The sequence below is a fragment of the Bubalus kerabau genome, chromosome X, assembly GCF_029407905.1.
Source record: "Bubalus kerabau isolate K-KA32 ecotype Philippines breed swamp buffalo chromosome X, PCC_UOA_SB_1v2, whole genome shotgun sequence".
NCBI lineage: Eukaryota > Metazoa > Chordata > Mammalia > Artiodactyla > Bovidae > Bubalus > Bubalus kerabau.
In genome coordinates this window covers 32,653,008-32,672,057 of record NC_073647.1, presented here as the reverse complement: position 1 = coordinate 32,672,057, position 19,050 = coordinate 32,653,008, and the positions used below count along the sequence as shown (strand labels likewise).

The 19,050-nt window shown below is 43.2% G+C and overlaps 1 protein-coding gene and 1 long non-coding RNA gene across 11 annotated transcripts in view; one reads left to right on the top strand and one right to left on the bottom strand.

The window, feature by feature from the left end:
* LOC129638771 (uncharacterized) overlaps positions 1 to 7,788 on the bottom strand; it is a 28,588-nt gene extending 20,800 nt beyond the window's left edge. For 2 of the 8 annotated variants that reach the window (XR_008708005.1, XR_008708006.1), the window contains exons 1-3: positions 6,920 to 6,991; positions 5,696 to 5,833; positions 5,205 to 5,280 (exon numbers count right to left, since the gene is read on the bottom strand). This is a non-coding gene — a long non-coding RNA (uncharacterized LOC129638771). The other 6 variants (XR_008708009.1, XR_008708010.1, XR_008708011.1 and 3 more) reach the window with 6 other exon arrangements.
* On the top strand, positions 7,162 to 10,708 carry LOC129638770 (melanoma-associated antigen 10-like). Of its 3 annotated transcripts, XM_055563425.1 has the most exons (4): positions 7,162 to 7,607; positions 8,283 to 8,387; positions 9,276 to 9,329; positions 9,411 to 10,708. In XM_055563425.1, the coding sequence occupies exon 4, from the start codon at positions 9,451 to 9,453 to the stop codon at positions 10,471 to 10,473; it is 1,023 nt and encodes a 340-aa protein (XP_055419400.1). In that variant the 5' UTR covers positions 7,162 to 7,607; positions 8,283 to 8,387; positions 9,276 to 9,329; positions 9,411 to 9,450; the 3' UTR covers positions 10,474 to 10,708. The 3 variants fall into 3 exon arrangements, with proteins under 3 accessions (XP_055419400.1, XP_055419401.1, XP_055419402.1); XM_055563426.1 differs by lacking the exon at positions 8,283 to 8,387; XM_055563427.1 differs by lacking the exons at positions 8,283 to 8,387; positions 9,276 to 9,329.
* Positions 10,709 to 19,050: the final 8,342 nt, after the last annotated feature.

Below are 19,050 nucleotides of genomic sequence, written 5' to 3'. Positions count from 1 at the left end.
ATTACTCAGCCATTAAAATGAATGGAATAGCATTGTTTTTAAAAATTACATCCACATAGTGGGTGTGAAAAGGTATCTCATTGTGGTTTTGATTTGCATTGCTCTAAAGACTAGTGATGTTGAGCATCCTTGATGTGCTTATTGGCCATTTTTATATCTTCACTGGATAACTATTCAAGTCTTTTCTCCTTTTTTTGTGTTACAGGCATGTCTCATTTTATTGTGCTTTGTAGATATAGTGGAGTTTTTTACAAGTTGTAGGTTTCTGGCAATCCAGAATTGTTGGATGATAGCATTTTTCTAGAAACAACATATTATGTAAATCAAGATATGTACATTTTTTCAACATAATGCTATTGCATACTTCATAAACTACAATATAATATAAACATATGGTATATGGAGTAAAGGAAATATACCCATCTGAATGCAGAGTAGCAAAGAACAGCAAGGAGAGATAAGAAAGCCTTCCTCAGTGAACAATGCAAAGAAATAGAGGAAAACAATAGAATGGGAAACACTAGAGAGCACTTCAAGAAAATCAGAGATACCAAGGGAATACTTCATGAAAAGATAGGCACAATAAAGGACAGAAATGGTATGGACCTAACAGAAGCAGAAGATATTAAGAAGAGGTGGCCAAAAAAAAAAAAAAAAAAAAAAAAAGGAGAGGTGGCAAGAACATGCAAAACAACTATACAAAAAAAGATCTTCATGACCCAGATAACCACAATGGTGTGATCGATCACTCACCTAGAGCCAGACACCTTAGACAGTGAAATCAAGTGGGCCTTAGGAAGCATTGCTATGAACAAAGTTAGTGGAGGTGATGGAATTCCAGCTGAGCTATTTCAAATCTTAAAAGATGATGCTATGAAAGTGCTGCACTCAGTATGCCAGCAAATTTGGAAAACCCAACAGTGGCCACAGGACTGGAAAAGGTCAGCTTTCATTCCAGTCCCAAAGAAAGGCAATGCCAAAGAATGTTCAAACTACTGCAAAATTGCACTCATTTCACAAGCTAGCAAAGTAATGCTCAAACTCTCCATGCCATGCTTCAACTGTATGTGAATCGAGAACTTCCAGAAGTTCAAGTTGGATTTAGAAAAGGCAGAGGAACCAGAGACCAAATTGCCAACATATGTTCGATCATAGAAAAAGCAAGAGCATTCCAGAAAAACATCTACTTCTGCTTCATTGAATATGCCAAAGCCTTTGACCGTGTCAATCACAACAAACTGTGGAAAATTCTTAGAGATGGGAATAGCAGACCACCTTACTAGCCTCCTGAGAAACATGTATGCATGTCAAGAAGCAACAGTTAGAACTGGGCATGGAACAATAGACTGGTTCCAAAGAGGGAAAGGAGTATGTCAAGGCTGTATATTGTCACCCTGCTTATTTAACTTATATGCTGTGTACATCATGCGGAATGCTGAGTTGGATGAAGCACAAGCTGGAATCAAGATTGCCACAAGAAATACGAATAGCTTCAGATATGCAGATTACACCACCCTTATGGCAGAAAGCGAAGAGGAACTAAAAAGCCTCTTGATTAAAGTGAAAGGGGAGAGTGAAAATGCTGGCTTAAAACTCAACATTCAGAAAACTAAGATCATGGATTCTGGTCCCATCACTTCATGGCAAATAGATGAGCAAACAATAAAAACAGTGATAGGCTTTATTTTCTTGGGCTCCAAAATCACTGTAGATGGTGACTGCAGCCATAAAATTAAAAGACATTTGCTTCTTGGAAGTAAAGCTATGACCAACCTAGACAGCATATTAAAAAGCAGAGACATCACTTCGCTGACAAAGTTTTGTATAGTCAAGGCTATGGTTTTTACTGCAGTCATGTACGGATGTGAAAGTTGGACCATAAAAAAAGCTGAGTGCTTGTTCATTGCAGCACTATTTACAATAGCTAGAATGTGAAAGCAACCGAGATGTCTTTTGACAGATGAATGGATAAAGAAGTTTTGATTCATATACACAATGAAATATTACTCAGCCATAAAAAGGAACACATTTGAGTCAGTTCTAATGAGGTGAATGAACCTAGAACCTATTATACAGAGTGAAGTAAGTTAGAAATAGAAAGATAAATATCGTATACTAATGCATATATACGGAATCTAGAAAAATAGTATTGAAGAATTTATTTGCAGGGCAGCAGTGGAGAAACAGACATAGAGAGACTATACATGGACATGAGGAGAGGGGAGGAGAGGGTGAGATGTATGGAGAGAGTAACATGGAAACTTACATTGCCATGTGTAAAATAGATAGCCAACATGAATTTGCTATATGTCTCAGGAAACTCAAACAGGGGCTCTGTATCAACCTAGATGGGTGGGATGCAGCAGGAGATGGGAGGGAGGATCAAAAGGGAGGGAATATATGTATAACTATGTCTGTTTCATGTTGAGGTTTGACAAAAAACAACAAAATTCTGTAAAGCAATTATCCTTCAATTAAAAAAAGAATAATTTTTGTTTTTTAAAGCTGCACACCAAAGAATTGATGCTTTTGAATTGTGGTGTTGGAGAAGACTCTTGAGAGTCCCTTGGACCACAAGGAGATAAAACCAGTCCATCCTAAAGGAAATCAGTCCTGAATATTCATTGGAAGGCCTGATGCTGAAGCTAAAGCTCCAATACTTTGGCCACCTGATGGGAAGAGCCGACTCATTGGAAAAGACCTTGATGCTGGGAAAGATTGAAGGCAGGAGGAGAAGGGGATGACAGAAGATGAGATGGTTGGATGGCATCACTGACTCAAAGGACATGAGTTTGAGTAAGCTCCGGGAGATGGTGATGGACAGGGAAGCCTGGTGTGCTGCAGTCCATGGGGTCACACAGAGTCGGACATGACTGAGTGACTGAACTGACTATCCCTCCCTCATCCGCTGCCCTGCTCTCTATGATGTAGTGGCTGACACCCGCAGCCTGTAATTTGTAAACTCACTAACATTTTGCTGCCATCTTGGTTCAGCCAACTGTAGGCACCAGCAGGAGATTACAATGCAGATGAATGAAGCAGCTAGAGTTTTTCTCCTTTTTCCTCTAGATCAGGTGGCTCTCATTCCATGGCTACATTTTCTCCATGGCTTCAACTCCCTTAAGACTGGCCCACCATGCCTCCAGGTCCTATTGAATGCAACAATTAGACTCCAGTAATACTACCATCTTTCTTTTTCTTCTCAGGATAGAGGTGGGAGTGACTTCCTCAAGTTGCTAATTGTTGAGTTCCCCAATTCTCCCTTGTTCGGTTTTTCTATCAGTTGTGAACCTGATCCCCTACATTAAATTCCCTGTGTTATATCTTTACTGTAGTTTCTATTTGCCTGGACAATCCCTGGCTTTAACATGTGTGACCAATCACAGTGACAGATTTTCTAGCATTAAACTTATTCACCTTCATGGGATAAACCCAACTCAGTCACTGATAGTCAAATATGTTCATGTCTGTTATAATTAATAACCCAAAACCAAACACCCCTGGATCATGAAACCTCCTCTTAATATTCTCTTTTGTCCTCTTTAAATCCTACTCAAAAATGTTTTTACACACTTTAGTGTGTGTATATATATATATATATATACATATATAGATTATAATAGCATAAGTAATAATGATATATTCAACTTGCAAAATTTTTAAGCAGTACACATGAAGCTATATAATACTATCTGTATGATACAGCTCAAGTGATGCTCAGTGAGAAATGTATAGTTTTCAATAGATGTCTTAGAAAATAAGAAATATTTAGAACAGATAAATACCTCAAGAATGTACAGAGTTAATAGCATATTCAATCTAAAGAAATAGAAACCAGGAAATAATGAAGATAAATGCATAAAAATGAAATAGAAACAGCAGAGCCAATTAACATAAGTTTTTATAAGATGATCATATTTGCAAATATGGTTACTAAAAAAAGATCAGGACAAAAGCACGACATAGACTTGTACAAAATTTAGATGAAGAGATTTTAATACAAGGGAACATAAGTTCCCTCAGGATAACCACACGGTGGACAAAGAAATGTTTCCACATATAGAGGTTATTTCAGCTAGTAGAGTAAGAAAGAATGAGAATGAACATTCTGTGACCCCTAAAGGATTGATAAACGTAATAATCATGGACTGCTGACATCTTCACAAAGAAAGACCAGGCATTATACACCTCCTAATGGAAGTATACCACACAACCTAGAGAGTGGTCTTCTGAAAGAAAGAAAACAAACTTTTCTAAGGCATACCCACAAAAAGGGAGAGGGGAAATTATGCAACTCATTTTCCCCAGCCAGCTCTCCTTGTTTCAGAAACCAAATGAGGACATTGCCCTCCATCCCCATGAAAAGAATACTTGAGCAAAGCTCATTCACGTAGTAATAAATAGCATAAAATAGCATAGTCAACAAAGTAGTGAATTCAATGAGCAAATGGGCTGTGCCCAAGAAATGAAAATATGATTTAACATTAGAAAATATTTTCAGTTGTAGTTCCATACAATAACAAATTAAAAGCGAAAAAAAAAATGATTGTGCCAATGGATATAGAAAAAGCCTCTGAGAGAAATTCAACATGAGTTAATGGTACAAACTTCTAGCAAACTTAGAAAGAACTTGCTTTTCCTAAATTCTACACCAAATATACTCAGGTGTAAAATGTTAGAAGTATTCTCATTCAAGTCATGAACAAGACATATATTCTCACATCTACCGATCAAAATTGCACTGGAACACAAAGCCAGAGATACAGATACCAAAATGAATAAGGTATATAAATATTGTAAAGAGATTACTTGTAACAATATCATCATCTGCCTAGAAAATTAAAAGGAATCACTGTGTAGAATATCCGAATAAATAAAAGACTTCAGAAAGAACATGTATGGGAGATCAGTCAATACAATTAAGTGAAAAGCCTTGGCACACAAAGGCCATAATTAATTACCCCATGTAATAGACAAAATCCCATTCACAAATTAGCACATGTAACAGCAACAAAATCCAGAATCCATCTAAGAGGAATTACAAATCACACAAAAATTGTATATGATATCTTTAAGAAGGCAAACATAAAACTTTCCTGATAGATTAAGATTTTTTTTTAAGTCCCCTCAAAATCAAAATACGCCATGTTCACTAATGTGAAACAAAATACGGTAAAGGCGTCAATTCTCCTTGAGTTACTTACAGATTTAGTGACTTACGTATACTTGCTAAAATGTCAATCAAGTTTGGGCTGCTGTCCTCCACTCCCAAAATCAAACCTGGAAAACCACAGAAGGGAGAATGAAAGAAAATAAAAAATGTTGTATTAGTCTCCTAGGATTGCTGTATTAAACTACCATGAACTGGGTGTCTTAAGTAACAGAAATTTATTCTCTTACAGTTCTGAAAGCCAGATGCCCAAAATCAATTCCATTAGGCTGAAATGATGCTACTGGAAAGGCCACATGCCCTCTGGAAACTGTAGGCTGGCGGTCCCCAAGCTTTTGGCACCAGGGATCAGTTGTGTGGAAGACAAATTTTTCCATGGACAGAGGGAGGGATGGTTTCAGGATGATTCAAGCACATGACATTGTGTACTGTATTTCTAGTATTACATCAGCTCCACCTCAGATCATCAGGCATTAAACCCCAGAGGTTGGGGACCCCTGCTCTAGGGGAAAGCCCATTCCTTACCTTTTCTAGCTTCTTGTAACTTCTGGCATTCCTTGGCTTATGGGAACATGACTGAAATCTTCAAGGTCAACATCTCCAAATAGCTCTCTGCTCCATCTTCACATTGCCTTCTCAGCTTGTCAGTTCTCCTGCCTCTGTCTTGTAAGGAAACATGTGATTCTATTTAGGACCCACCTGGATAATCCAGGCTAATCCCCCCATGGAAAGATTCTTAATTATGTCTTTAAAGACCCTTTTCCCAAAGAAGGCTCTAGGGATTGGAATAGGAGCTCTTTGGGAGGGCCATTTTTCAGCCCACCAAAAATATCAACAACTAAGTCTAAACAAAAAAAAACATGAAAAACCCTTGGTGGAGAAAAAAGACGTGGTACTTGGTGAGAGGGTGGGAGGTGGCAGACAAGTTTGTGAAGGTCCATAGCCAAAAATACACCTCAAATGAAGGGAGGTGGGAGGAATATTTTTAAACATACCACCTCAGCCCACAGAGGCCAGTAGGCCCAGGGAAGTTTCAGGAAAAATTAGGTTGATTGATGCAGTATGACTCCAGAGCCTGTGTTAATCACCACCTGAAATCACTTGAGTGAGTGAAGCCTGGCCTTGAAAACATATTTTTTTTTAATTTATTTATGTTTTAATTAAAGAATGATTGCTTTATAGAATTTTGTTGTTTTCTGTCAAACCTCAACATGAATCAGCCATAGGTATACATATATCCCCTCCCTTTTAAACCTCCCTCCCATCTCCCACCCCATCCCACCCCTCTAGGTTGGTACAGAGCCACTGTTTGAGTTTCCTGAGGCATACAGCAAATTCCCATTGGCTATCTATTTTACAAATGGTAATGTAAATTTCCATGTTACTCTCTCCATACATCTCACCCTCTTCTCCCCTCTTCCCGTGTCCATAAGTGAAAACATATTTTTGATAAAAAGAATGTTCTAAAAGGGGAATAGCAACTATAAGGGTGAGACACAGACACAAACAGATCCTTCATAAAAAGATGCTTCATAAAATATAAAAATAAAATATATTCATAAAATATATTCCTTAATATCAACGAAGCTTAAGAAAAATGGAAATCACTATACTGGATAATTCAGTGTGAGAACTTCAAAAGAGCAGGATCTCCCCCAAATCACACTGCTCTCCCACTTCAGTGTAGGAAATAAAGTATTAGAACAAAATGTTTCCAAAGTTTTATGTCTGGCTGGTGAAGAGACCCACAGGAAGAGGAGCTGTTTTTCTGAATATCCACCACCTGTCATGGGGCAGTGCTCCTCTCCCATCTAGCATCTAGCTTGGGAACCGAAACCTTTCTCTGGAAGGTTTGCAGCTGAGCAAATGCATCTCAGCTGGCAGAAAAGAAGGAACCTACCAGAGAGCATTTAATCAGGAAGGCAGCAGCCAAGAGAAGTACATTTATGAGTGAGGACTGAGGAGTCCAACCCCCGCCCCCCAGAACTGTGTGGTCCCTGCAGTACCCTGTTCCATCCCTGATGTCAATCCTGGGAGACTCCCAGTAGGTTTGTTGGGATCTGCACTGCCCTCCTCTTTTCTGACTCTTGCGAACTCCAAGGTGACCCGTGATTAAGGGAAGCGGCCCTCAGGGGGAGGGGGCGCCAGCAATTCCAAGAGTCAAACTGATCCCGTGGGATGACTGAATTGCCTGCCAAACAGAAGAGAATGGGCCTCCGCTTCTTCTGAGCCCGTTTTCAGCTCTCGGAGGCCCTGTGCAGGGTCCTTGGATGTAGTTGCCGACTTCAACCTTGGGAATCTGAAGACGAGGCTTCAACTGCAGTGATTGCACTCAGGTCAGCAAAGGGAGGAGGCCCAGACTCTGCCAGTTGTCAGAGGGAGGATCCTGAAGAAACGGCAGACACCTGCCTTTTCCATCTGCCTCATGAGGCCCCAGGTATGGTTGACAGATGACCCCTTCCATCCACACTTCACTGTCAAGACCTCATGGAGATGGTGCTCTTGGCCTGCAGGGCACATCTCAGACCAGAAGAAGAAAGGGGACCCAGGCCCTGACAGGAGTAAATAGGAACACCTTGAGGACTGAGATGTCACCCACCTTAGAGCCAGAGGGGGATCCTCGCAGAAATTCACCCCAACCAGTGGTGTCAGCCCCAGAGACCCGGGCAAGTGCTGGCAGGATAAGCCCTCTCCCCATTCTGGGTCGGGGATCTTGGGAGGCAAGATGATCGGTCTGATGGGGCATCAGGTCGGCAGGCCAAGAAGGCCCAGACCCCCTCACTAGGCATGATAGCAAGGCCCATAAAAGACTGGTGAAGGGGAGAGCCCACTGCAGAAAGGTGGGCCCAGCCCCGTCCTTACTGTCTGCCCAAGGAAGGGTTTCCGATGTAATGTTTCCTACTTCAGCTTTCAGAGTCTGAAAGGGGTGAGGCTTCCTCAGGGATGGCCTGGGGCCAGTAGGGGGCAAAGTCCTAGGGGTGGCCCAACCTTGACGTGAGGACCCTGAGGGACAGCAAAGAAAGGTTTTCCGTGCAGACATTCAGAGCCCCAGCAAAACCGAGAGGCTGTGCTCAGCCCTGGGCCGCTCCCTGACCCAACTGTACCCTGTCAGGAGTAGCTGTGACGACACTGAGCAGAACTGAGGGGTCCTCACTGCAGAGAAAGGGTGGCCCACGGAAACCTGCCCTGCTCCTTGCTCCAGTCTGGGAGACCTCAGGTAGGAGCCACTGGGTGTGGACTCTAGGCACTCTGGTGTCGGGGAGGGCAGGCTCAAGGAGATGTCAGGTGAGGGCTGGCTGAGAACCTGCCCACATGGGAAGGCAGATCGGAGGGTACCCCCTACCCCAGAACAGATGGCCTCTACCCTGCTGTGGTACCGGAGAGGCCTTGGGCAGAGGTGGCCGGTAGTGGTAGGTTGTGCTCCCATCATGGGGCTTGGGTCCCTCACAGAGAAGCAAGGCTGCAACCTGAGGATGCCAAGTCTGCTCAGCTGTGGAGGATGTGAGGCGGGCTTGGTCAGGTGTAAAGATGAATCGTGATGGGCCCTCCTAGCTGAGATATGGGCGGCCCCCCTCTCCCGCCTCTGAAACCTGCGCAGCCCCTGCTAGCAGCCTTGGGAGACCCTGGGCAAGTGGAGTCCGATGTGGCGCCCCTTCTCTTCTTCCTCTGGGGGACATCAGCAGAGTGACAGGGCCTAGATGCTGGCAGGGGAAAGTGCTGGGACTCTGAAGGAGCACTGAGGGAACCCTCCACCCCATGACAGTAGGGACATCACAGAGCTTGGCCCCACCACTGCTGTCAACACTGTGGGGCCCACAACTGTGTCTGTAGTCTGCATCCTGAGGAATCCTTTCAGTTTCCCTCCTCAAGAGTTCTAAGATCTGGGAGGTGACAACCATACTCGAGGCCTGGGTTCTCAGGTCAGCATATGGGAGAAGGCCCGGACAGCTGCAGCAGTCAAAATGAGGTGCACACCCTGAATGTCTCCCAAGGTCCTGCCCACCCCAAAACAGAATCCACAGTGCCTGACCCCACCTGGCCTACTCTCAGCCCTGGAATCCTTGGGCTCTACCCTTAGGAACTATCTCACTTCTTTCATTCTTAGGCTGACAAGAACAGCAGCCCGTGACACCTGGGAGCTCCCCTAAAGAGGAGACCTGTAAGCTTCCTTTGTCAGAGCTATCCTGGGTGGGGGAATTTTCTCAGCTGAGGCCACTGACCATCTCTCTTGCTCCCCCAGGGTCCCACTGTCCTGCTGGCTGCCTCCAATACCAGCCATCATGTCTCTGGGTCAGAAGAGTGAGTGCTACAAGCTTGAGGAAGACCTTCAGGCCCCAAAAGAGGCACAGGGCCTAGAATGTGTGCAGGCTCCCATGGCTCAGAAGGAAGAGGCCACCTCCTGCCCCAAGTCCACCATCTCCTCTTCCCTTACCCCATTGATCCCTGGAACTACAGAGGAGGTGCCTGCCACTGGGGCACTGAGTGCTGTCCAGAGTTCTCAGGGAGCCTGCTTCTCACCCACTGCCACCTCAGCCACTCCACTGAGTCAAACTGATAAGAATTCCAGAAGCCAATTGGAGGAGGAGCCCAGCATCTCCCAGACTCCGCCAGATCCTGAGTCCTCACTCAGTGGTGAGCTAAACAACAAGGTGGCTGAACTGATGCAGTTCTTGTGTGTCAAATATGTAACAAAGGAACCCATCACAAAAGCAGAAATGCTGAGGAGTGTCATCAGAGAACACAAGGACAACTTCCCTGAGATCTTCAGCAAAGTCTGTGAGTGCATGGAGGTTGTCTTTGGCATTGAAGTGAAAGAAGTGGACCCCACGGGACACTCCTATGAGCTTGTCAAAACGCTCAACCTCACCTATGATGGGATGCTGAGTAATGATGGGGGAATGCCCAAGACTGGCTTCCTGATACTTATCCTGGGTATGATCTTCATGGAGGGCAACTGTGCCCCTGAGGAGAAAATCTGGAAAGCATTGAATACGATGGGGGTATATGCTGGGCAGGAGGATTTCATTTATGGGGAGCCCAGGAAACTCATCACCAAAGATTTGGTGGAGGAACAATATCTACAGTATCGGCAGGTGCCTCACAGTGATCCTCCACGCTATGAATTCCTATGGGGTCCAAGAGCCTATGCTGAAACCAGCAAGATGAAAGTCCTGGAGTTTTTTGCCAAGATCAGTGGGACTGACCCCACTTCCTTCTTATTCTGGTATGAGGAAGCTTTGAGAGATGAGAGAGCCCAGGCCAGAACTGTCCCCGGGGATGATAACTACTGCCATGGCCAGTGAAAATTCCAGTGTCATGTCCAGCAACCTCTTCTGCCCTGAGTGAAGTCCAAAGCAGTTTCTTCAGTCTTCATCTGAAGACAACAGTCAGTGTTCCATGTAATGGAGGGCTAGGGTGGAACAGTATATTAGCATTTTCATGTTTCTATTGTATATGGGTGATTTGGACATATAACTTTTTTTATTACTTGTTTTTCTCCCCCAAATATTGTTTAATAAAGTTTAATTAGCTCCAGAATCTAAGCTTATGAGTGACAATGATCACACAGTTATAGCTGTTTATCACATATAAGAGTTTTACAATTTTGCAAACACACTGAGAAACCCCCCAACTTTCCTTGTGATCTGAAACAAGGCATTAGAATAGGATTTGCTTGGAAATGTGAAAGTACCCAGCAGAAAAGTTAAGGACGAGGGGACTTCCTAAGTGGTTCAGTGGTAAAGAATCTGCTTGCAATGCAGAACCACAGAAGATGGTGTATTCAATCCCTGGGTCAGGAAGATCTCTGGAGAAGGAAATGGCAACCCACTCCAGTATTCCTGCCTGGACAATTCCATGGACAGAGGATCCTGGTGTTCTATAGTCTGTGGGGTTGCAAAGAGTCAGACACAACTGAAGCAGTTAGCATGCATGCATGCAGGAATACAAGAAAAGTATAAAGGATGGCTAATTAGGTTCACTTATCTCTTCTAGTCTGTAGTTTTTATTAAATGATACATACCTGGATATGCTTGGCTTATTCAAGAACATGAAAGAAAGTAAATCTTAAATCTTTCTCACTGATTCATTTCTTTGCCAAACATGAATTGATGGAAAGTCCTGTGTTTGAGATGGTCATCCTAGCCTAAGCAGGACACATCCCTCCCAGAGATTGGCAGGGTCTAGGAGCAGCAATCAGATGAAGAGATGGTGAGACATCCTCTAGGAGCCATTAGGGTAAAAGAACAGGTGAGAAGGTGGGGTTCCAGGGGAGAGCAGGTAAGTATAAATGCCCTGAGCCAAGATGGCTTGAGGCTTTAGGAAACCACAGTCGCTTCTGTAGGGGTTCATTTTCAGTTATGCTGGGTGTTGGCAGGGGCCTATCTCTCAAAAGCTGTGTCTCACAATTTATAGAGGGTTTCCCTGGTGGATCAGATGGTAAAGAATCCACCTGCAGTGCGGGAGACCTGAGTTACATCCCTGGGTCAGGAAGATCCTCTGGAGGAGGGTATGGCAACCCACTCCTGTTTTCTGGCCTGAAGAATCTCCATGCTCAGAGGAGCCTGGCAGGCTATACAGTCCATGGGGTCACAAAGAGTCAGTAATAACTGAGTGACTAAGCACAAGCACAATTGAGAGAAAAGTCTGGAATGGAGGTGTTCTTAGCAGTTCCTTTTGGATCCTGGATAAATCAGAGGGCAATGCCTACCCAAGCAAGTATGGAAAGTGTCCTGAACTCTTGTAAAACCCCCATGTATGAACTAGGTATTCTATACAAATCATCAGCAAGTATTTCCTGACAAATAGGATAATACTCTCTGGAAGTGATGCCAAGAAGTTGCTAGGCTGGCATTCTTTTCCCTGGCCTGAGAGACCCAGAGACTTCTACATTAAGATGACATTGTAATTAGGTTATCTTGAGTGCACTGTGGCCAAATCTAAACAAGAACTAGATTTTCGATCAGGGGAAAATGGATGAGAATACCATTTTTGGATGGGAGAACAGCTGGGATGGAAAAAAAGACTTAGTCTTTGACTTGAATTCTAAGACTTTTGAGTGGAATTCATTTGTGGAAGACTAACCCACACCTGATTTAATTACATATTATCCAAGGGGAATTTTATGGAATTTTGTTTACAAAGCAGCATATTTGACTTATTAGGTCTCTGATGTCTTACAGCACTACATATTCTGAGAGGTGTTCAGTTCAGTCACTCAGTTGTATCCGACTCTTTGCGACCCCATGGACTGCAGCATGCCAGGCCTCCCTGTCCATCACCAACTCCCAGAGCTTACTCAAATTCATGTCCATTGAATCAGTGATAAATCCACCCATCTCATCCTCTGTCATCCCCTTGTCCTCTTACCCTCAATCTTTCCCAGCATCACGGTCTTTTTAAAAGAGTCAGTTCTTCACATCAGGTGGCCAAAGTATTGGAGTTTCAGCTTCAGCATCAGTCCTTCCAATGAATATTCAGGACTGATGTCCTTTAGGATGGACAGGTTGGATCTCCTTGCTGTCCAAGGGACTCTCGAGAGTCTTCTCCAACACCACAGTTCAAAAGCATCAATTCTTCGGTGCTCAGCTTTTGTTATAGTCCAACTCTCACATCCATATGTGACTACCGGGAAAAACCATAGCTTTGACTAGATGGACCTTTGTTGGCAAAGTAATGTCTCTGCTTTTTAATATGCTGTCTAGGTTGGTCATAACTTTTCTTCAAATGAGCAAGTGTCTTTTAATTTCATGGCTCTAGTCACCATCTGCAGTTATTTTGGAGCCCCCCAAAAATAAAGTCTGTCACTGTTTCCACTGTTTCTCCATGTATTTGCCATAAAGTGATGGGACCAGATGCCATGAACTTAGTTTGTCAGTGTTGAGTTTTAAGCCAGCTTTTCACTCTCCTCTTTCACATTCATCAAGAGAATTTTTGGTTCTTTGCTTTCTGCCATAAGGGTGATATCATCTGTATATCTGAAGTTATTGATATTTCTCCCAGCAATCTTGATTCCAGCTTGTGCTTCATCCAGTCCAGCATTTCTCATGATGTACTCTGCATATAAGTTAAATAAGTATTGTGACAATATACAACCTTGATGTACTCCTTTCCAGATTTGGAACCAGTCTATTGTTCCATGTCCAGTTCTAACTGTTGCTTCCTGACCTGCATAAAGATTTCTCAAGAGGCAGATCAGGTGGTCTGATCCTCCCATCTCTTTAAGAATTGTCCACAGTTTGTTGTGATCTACACAGTCAAAGACTTTGGCATAGTCAATAAAGCAAAAGTACATTTTTTTTTCTGGAACTCTTTTGCTTTTTCTATGATCCAACAGATGTTGGCAATTTGATCTCTGGTTCTTCTGCCTTTTATGTATCCAACTTGAATATCTGAAAGTTCACTGTTCACATACTGTTGAAGCCTGGCTTGGAGAATTTTGAGCATTGCTTTACTAGCACATGAGATGAGTGTAATTGTGTGGTAGTTTGAGCATTCTTTGGAATTGTCTTTCTTTGGGATTGGAATGAAAATTGACCTTTTTAGGTCCTATGGCCACTGGTGAGTTTTCCAAATTTTCTGGCATGTTGAGTGGAGCACTTTCACAGCATCATCTTTTAAGATTTGAAATCACTCAATTGGAATTTCATCACCTCCACTAGCTTTGTTCATAGTGATGTTTCCTAAGGCCCACTTGACTTTACATTCCAGGATGTCTGGCTCTAGGTGAGTAATCATACCATCGTGATTATCTTGGTCATGAGGATCTTTTTTGTATAGTTGTTTTGCATATTCTTGCCACCTCTTCTTAATATCCTCTGCTTCTCATAGGTCCATACCATTTCTGTCCTTTATTGTGCCCATCTTTGCATGAAAATTCCCCATTGGTATCTCTAATTTTCCTGAAAAGATATTTAGTCTTTCCCATTCTAATGTTTTCTTTATTTATTTGCACTGATCACTGAGGAAGACTTTCTTATCTCTCCTTGCTATTCTTTGGAACTCTGCATTCAAATGGGTATATCTTTCTTTTTCTCCTTTGTCTTTCACTTTTCTTTTCACAGCTATTTTTAAGACCTCCTCAGACAGTCATTTTGCCTTTCTGCATTTATTTTTCTTGGGGATTGTCTTGATGCCTGCCTTCTGTATGATGTCACAAACCTTCGTCCATAGTTCTTCAGGCACTCTGTCTATCAGATCTAATCCCTTGAATCTATTTCTCATGTCCACTGTAAAATCATAAGGGATTTGATTTAGGTCATACCTGAATGGTCTATTTTTTTCCCCATACTTTCTTCAATTTAAGTCTGAATTTGGCTATACGGAGTTCAGGATCTGAGCCACAGTCCGCTCCTGGTCTTGTTTTTGCTGACTGTATAGAGCTTCTCTCCCCATCCTTGACTGCAAAGAATATAATCAGTCTGATTTTTGCATTGACCATCTGGTGATGTCCATGTGTAGAGTCTTCTCTTGTGTTGTTGGAAGACGGTGTTTGATATGACCAGTGCGTTCTCTTGGCAAAACTCTGTTAGCCTTTGCCCTACTTCATTCTGTACTCCAAGGCCAAATTTGCCTGTTACCCCAAGTATTTCTTGACTTCCTACTTTTGCATTCCTTTTCTGTATAATGAAAAGGATATTGTTTTGGGGTGTTAGTTCTAGAAGGTCTTTTAGGACTTCATAGAACCATTCAACTTCAGCTTCTTCAGCATTACTGGTTGGGACATAGACTTGGATTACTGTGATATTGAATGGTTTGTCTTGGAAATGAACAGAGATCATTCTGTCATTTTTGAGATTGTATCCCAGTACTGCATTTCGGACTCTTTTGTTGACCATGATGGTTACTCCATTTCTTCTAAGGGATTCTTGCCCACAGTAGTAGATATAATGGTCATCTGAGTTAAATTCACCCATTCCAGTCCATTTTAGTTCACTGATTCCTAAAATATCAACATTCACTCTTGCCATCTCCTGTTTGACCACTTCCAATTTGCCTCAATTCATGGATCAGGTTCCATGGATTCCAGGTTCCTATGCAATATTGCTCTTTACAGCATCAGACTTTACTTCCATCACCAGTCATATCCACAACTGGGTGTTGTTTTTGCTTTGTCTTCATCTCTTCATTCTTTTTGGAGTTAGTTCTTCACTGTTCTCCAGTAGCATATTGGACACCTACCAACCTGGGGAGTTCATCTTTCAGTGTCCCATCTTTTTGCCTTTTCATACTGTTCATGGATTTCTCAAGGCAAGAATACTTAAGTGGTTGGCCATTCCCATCTCCATTGGACCATGTTTTGTCAGAGCTCTCTCCACCATGACCTGTCCATCTTGGATGGCCCTACCCAGCATGGCTCATAGTTTCATCGAGTTAAACAAGGCTGTCATCCATGTGATCAGACTTGTTAGTTTTCTGTGATTGTGGTTTTCAGTCTGTCTGTCCTCTGATGGAGAAGGATGAGAGGCTTATGGAAGCTTCCTGATGGGAAAGACTGACTGAGGGAGAAACTGGGTCTTGTTCTGATTTCCGGGGCCATGCTCCCTAAATCTTTAATCCAACTTTTTGTTGATGGGTGGGGTTGTGTTCCCTCCCTGTTGTTTACCTGAGGACAAACTATGGTGGAGGTAATGAAGATAATAGTGACCTCCTTCCAAAGGTCCCCTGCATGCACTGCTGCACTCAGTGCACCTGACCCTGCAGCAGGCCACCACCAACCCACATCTCCACCAGAGACTCCTGGACACTCTCAGGCAAGTCGGGGTCAGTCTCTGACTGCTGCTTGACTGCAACCCTCTTTAGAGAGTTCAGTTCAATGGGTTGTGTACCAGGTCTGGTGTGGGGAGAACAGACCCTGCTCCTTTCTCCTGGGTCCTGGTATGCACTGAGAGGTCCTGGATAAAAGCAAATTTCCACAGGAGAGGATGGAAGGTTCTAGGGTCAAAATAATAAATTAGAAACAACTGCTATTTGTCAGGAGCTTGGCTGAGCTGGAGTGAGAGCTAAGGTGTTAGAGTAGCTGACTTAAAGCAACAAGCCAAACACAGTAGAGTTAAGCCTTTGGTCACTTTCTGTGATAATTAATATAAGCAAGTTTGTAAAACAAGAAAAAGTCCCAAACCCTCCTGTTTCATTGTCCTCTGGTGAACGGAACAGCAGTCAAGGGTCAGATAGATCAGCACAGATGTGGGTGAGGGTCAACTCCCTCTTGAGGGAGCTAGAACAAATGACTGTGGCAGTTTTATGGATCCTAGAATGAGAGGAAGGCAAAGAGGAAAGGCGAGGAGTGGGGAAAATGGGTGAGAAAAGTGTCTTCAAACCTCTTCCCTTCTGCCCTCATTGGAAGGCCTCAGCAGAGGCCCCAAAGTAGACCTCTCCCCAAGGCCTCAGATAAAGACATGAGAGTGAAAGCATAGAGGTAAGAATGCAAAAAGGAGACTAGAATGGCCTGCCAGTGGGGCCTGCGGCCTTGACTGCAACCCTCTTTAGAGAGTTCAGTTCAACGGGTTGTGTACCAGGTCTGGTGTGGGGAGGACAGCTTTTCTCCTTGAGACCTGCCAGATAAACAAAGTTTTTACAGTGGCTCATGGTCAGGCCTAGGAAATCACACATTAGGATTTTTAACCAGATATACCAGGGACTACCCCAGGAGCCTGACACACTTTCCATTCCAACAGTCCTACAAGACAGGGCTCAGCAAGCTCAAGAACCTAAGACTCACAGCACTGGACAGTGTCTCCAGGCTCACATGGCTAGTAAATGACAGGGCTGGGACCAGACTTCTAGTCTAAATTCACCTTGAGCCCATGTTGTTCCCATGCCTCCCAGCCTGAAGTCGACCTTCCATCTCTTAATTCCTTTCTCATCTTGGTTCTCCACCGTGTCTCTCAGGCCTTGAAAAGAAGCTCTCTGCACCAAGATATCAAAAAGAGGCCTAAAGAAGAAAAAATGACAACACACATCAAACACGATTTGGGTGCTGTCTTTGGTCTTCGTGAACCTAGTGTTTTCCTCTCCAACCCCCAGGCTTCCTTGAAAGCAGACTGGATTTCTGTCCACCATCAGCACTTTTCTGATCTGCAGCACCCTTCCCCCATTCTTACTCAGCGTGCCCTCCTGTCAGACTCTGCCACCTGGTCGACTTTATCAGCTCTTTACTCTCTCTTCCTCTAAAGGAACAGCCTAGATTCACCTGCCCTTCCTATGACATGAAGATAAAAAGCACTCTTCCTCCTTGTACAAGTTCCCTTGCTGTCCTATCCTTTACCCTGGAACCTCTCTGATAGCAATAGCTCCTTCAATTTCAAAGTTCATTTTTGCTTGTTTTTAACAATTATTATTTTTTAAATCTGTTTTTTTATGTTATTAAATTATATTTTATTTATTTATTTGGCCACACAGCATAGGAGATCTTAGTTTCCCAACCAGGGATTAAACCCACACCCCCTGCCTTGGAAGAACAGAGTCTTAATCATTGGACCATCAGGAAAGTCCTTCAAAGTTCACTTTGGACTCTGATGTTTAGATGCCTAACAGTTCCCCGTTAGCCTCTTGAACACAAACACAAAGTGTTTTTGAAAAGTGCTGGTGAGTAGAGTCTTGGCACATCATCTACTGGTTTGGGGCTGTACATTAGAGAGTTAAAAAAAAAAAAAAACTACTCAGATATTTGCAGTAAGATTCTAAAGGGATATATTTTTTAAATTGGCCAGTGAACATATCCACAGATGAATGAGCTTATGTAGACATTTCAAAATGAAAGCATCTCATAAATGGTATATGAGGGAAGGCCATGAAAATGACTGTGGAATAAATATCTGCTTAGGCTGAATTCCTAAACCCTGGAATCCTCCTGGGAGGTAAAAATTGGTTCCCTGGTGGACATGCTCATGCTGATTATAAAACAAACAAACAAACAAAAAAAAAACATATCCTTCCACTGCCTCTCTTCTGTCTATCTTTCCACACAGGAGAATTTTTTGGTGTACCTAATGGAATGCACTGCAGATGGTGATTGCAATCATGAAATTCAAATACACTTACTCCTTGGAAGGAAAGTTATGACCAACCTAGATAGCATATTCAAAAGCAGAGACATTACTTTGCCAACAAAGGTCCATGTAGTCAAGGCTATGGTTTTTCCAGTGGTCATGTGTGGATGTGAAAGTTGGACTGTGAAGAAAGCTGAGCGCTGAAGAATTGCTGCTTTTGAACTGTGTTGTTGGAGAAGACTCTTGAGAGTCCCTTGGACGTCAAAGAGATCCAACCAGTCCATTCTAAAGGAGATCAGTCCTGGGTGTTCTTTGGAAGGACTGATGCTGAAGCTGAAACTCCAGTACTTTGGCCACCTCATGCGAAGAGTTGACTCATTGGAAAAGACTCTGATGCTGGGAGGGATTGGGGGCAGGAGGAGAAGGGGATGAAAGAGGATGAGATGGCTGGATGGCATCACCGACTCAATGGATATGAGTTTGAGTGAACTCCGGGAGTTGGTGATGGACAGGGAGGCCTGGCGTGGTGCAATTCATGGGGTCGCAAAGAGTCGGACACAACTGAGCAACTGAACTGAACTGAACTGTACTGAATGGAATGCTTGCTCTCAGGATTAAATTAACATACATGTAAAGGCTTAGAATAGTACCTGAGAAATGATAAGCACTATATAAGAATATGTTATCATTAGCATAAAAAACTGGAGAAGGCAATGGCACCCTACTCCAGTATTCTTGCCTGGAAAATCCCATGGACGGAGGGGCCTGGTGGGCTGCAGTCCATGGGGTCGCTAAGAGTCGGACATGACTGAGCGACTTCACTTTCACTTTTCACTTTCATGCATTGGAGAAGGAAATGGCAACCCACTCCAGTGTTCTTGCCTGGAGAAT

Bases quoted from the DNA above. Each gene is read 5' to 3' on its own strand.
- LOC129638770 (XM_055563427.1), top strand. From the start codon at position 9,451: ATGTCTCTGGGTCAGAAGAGTGAGTGCTACAAGCTTGAGGAAGACCTT.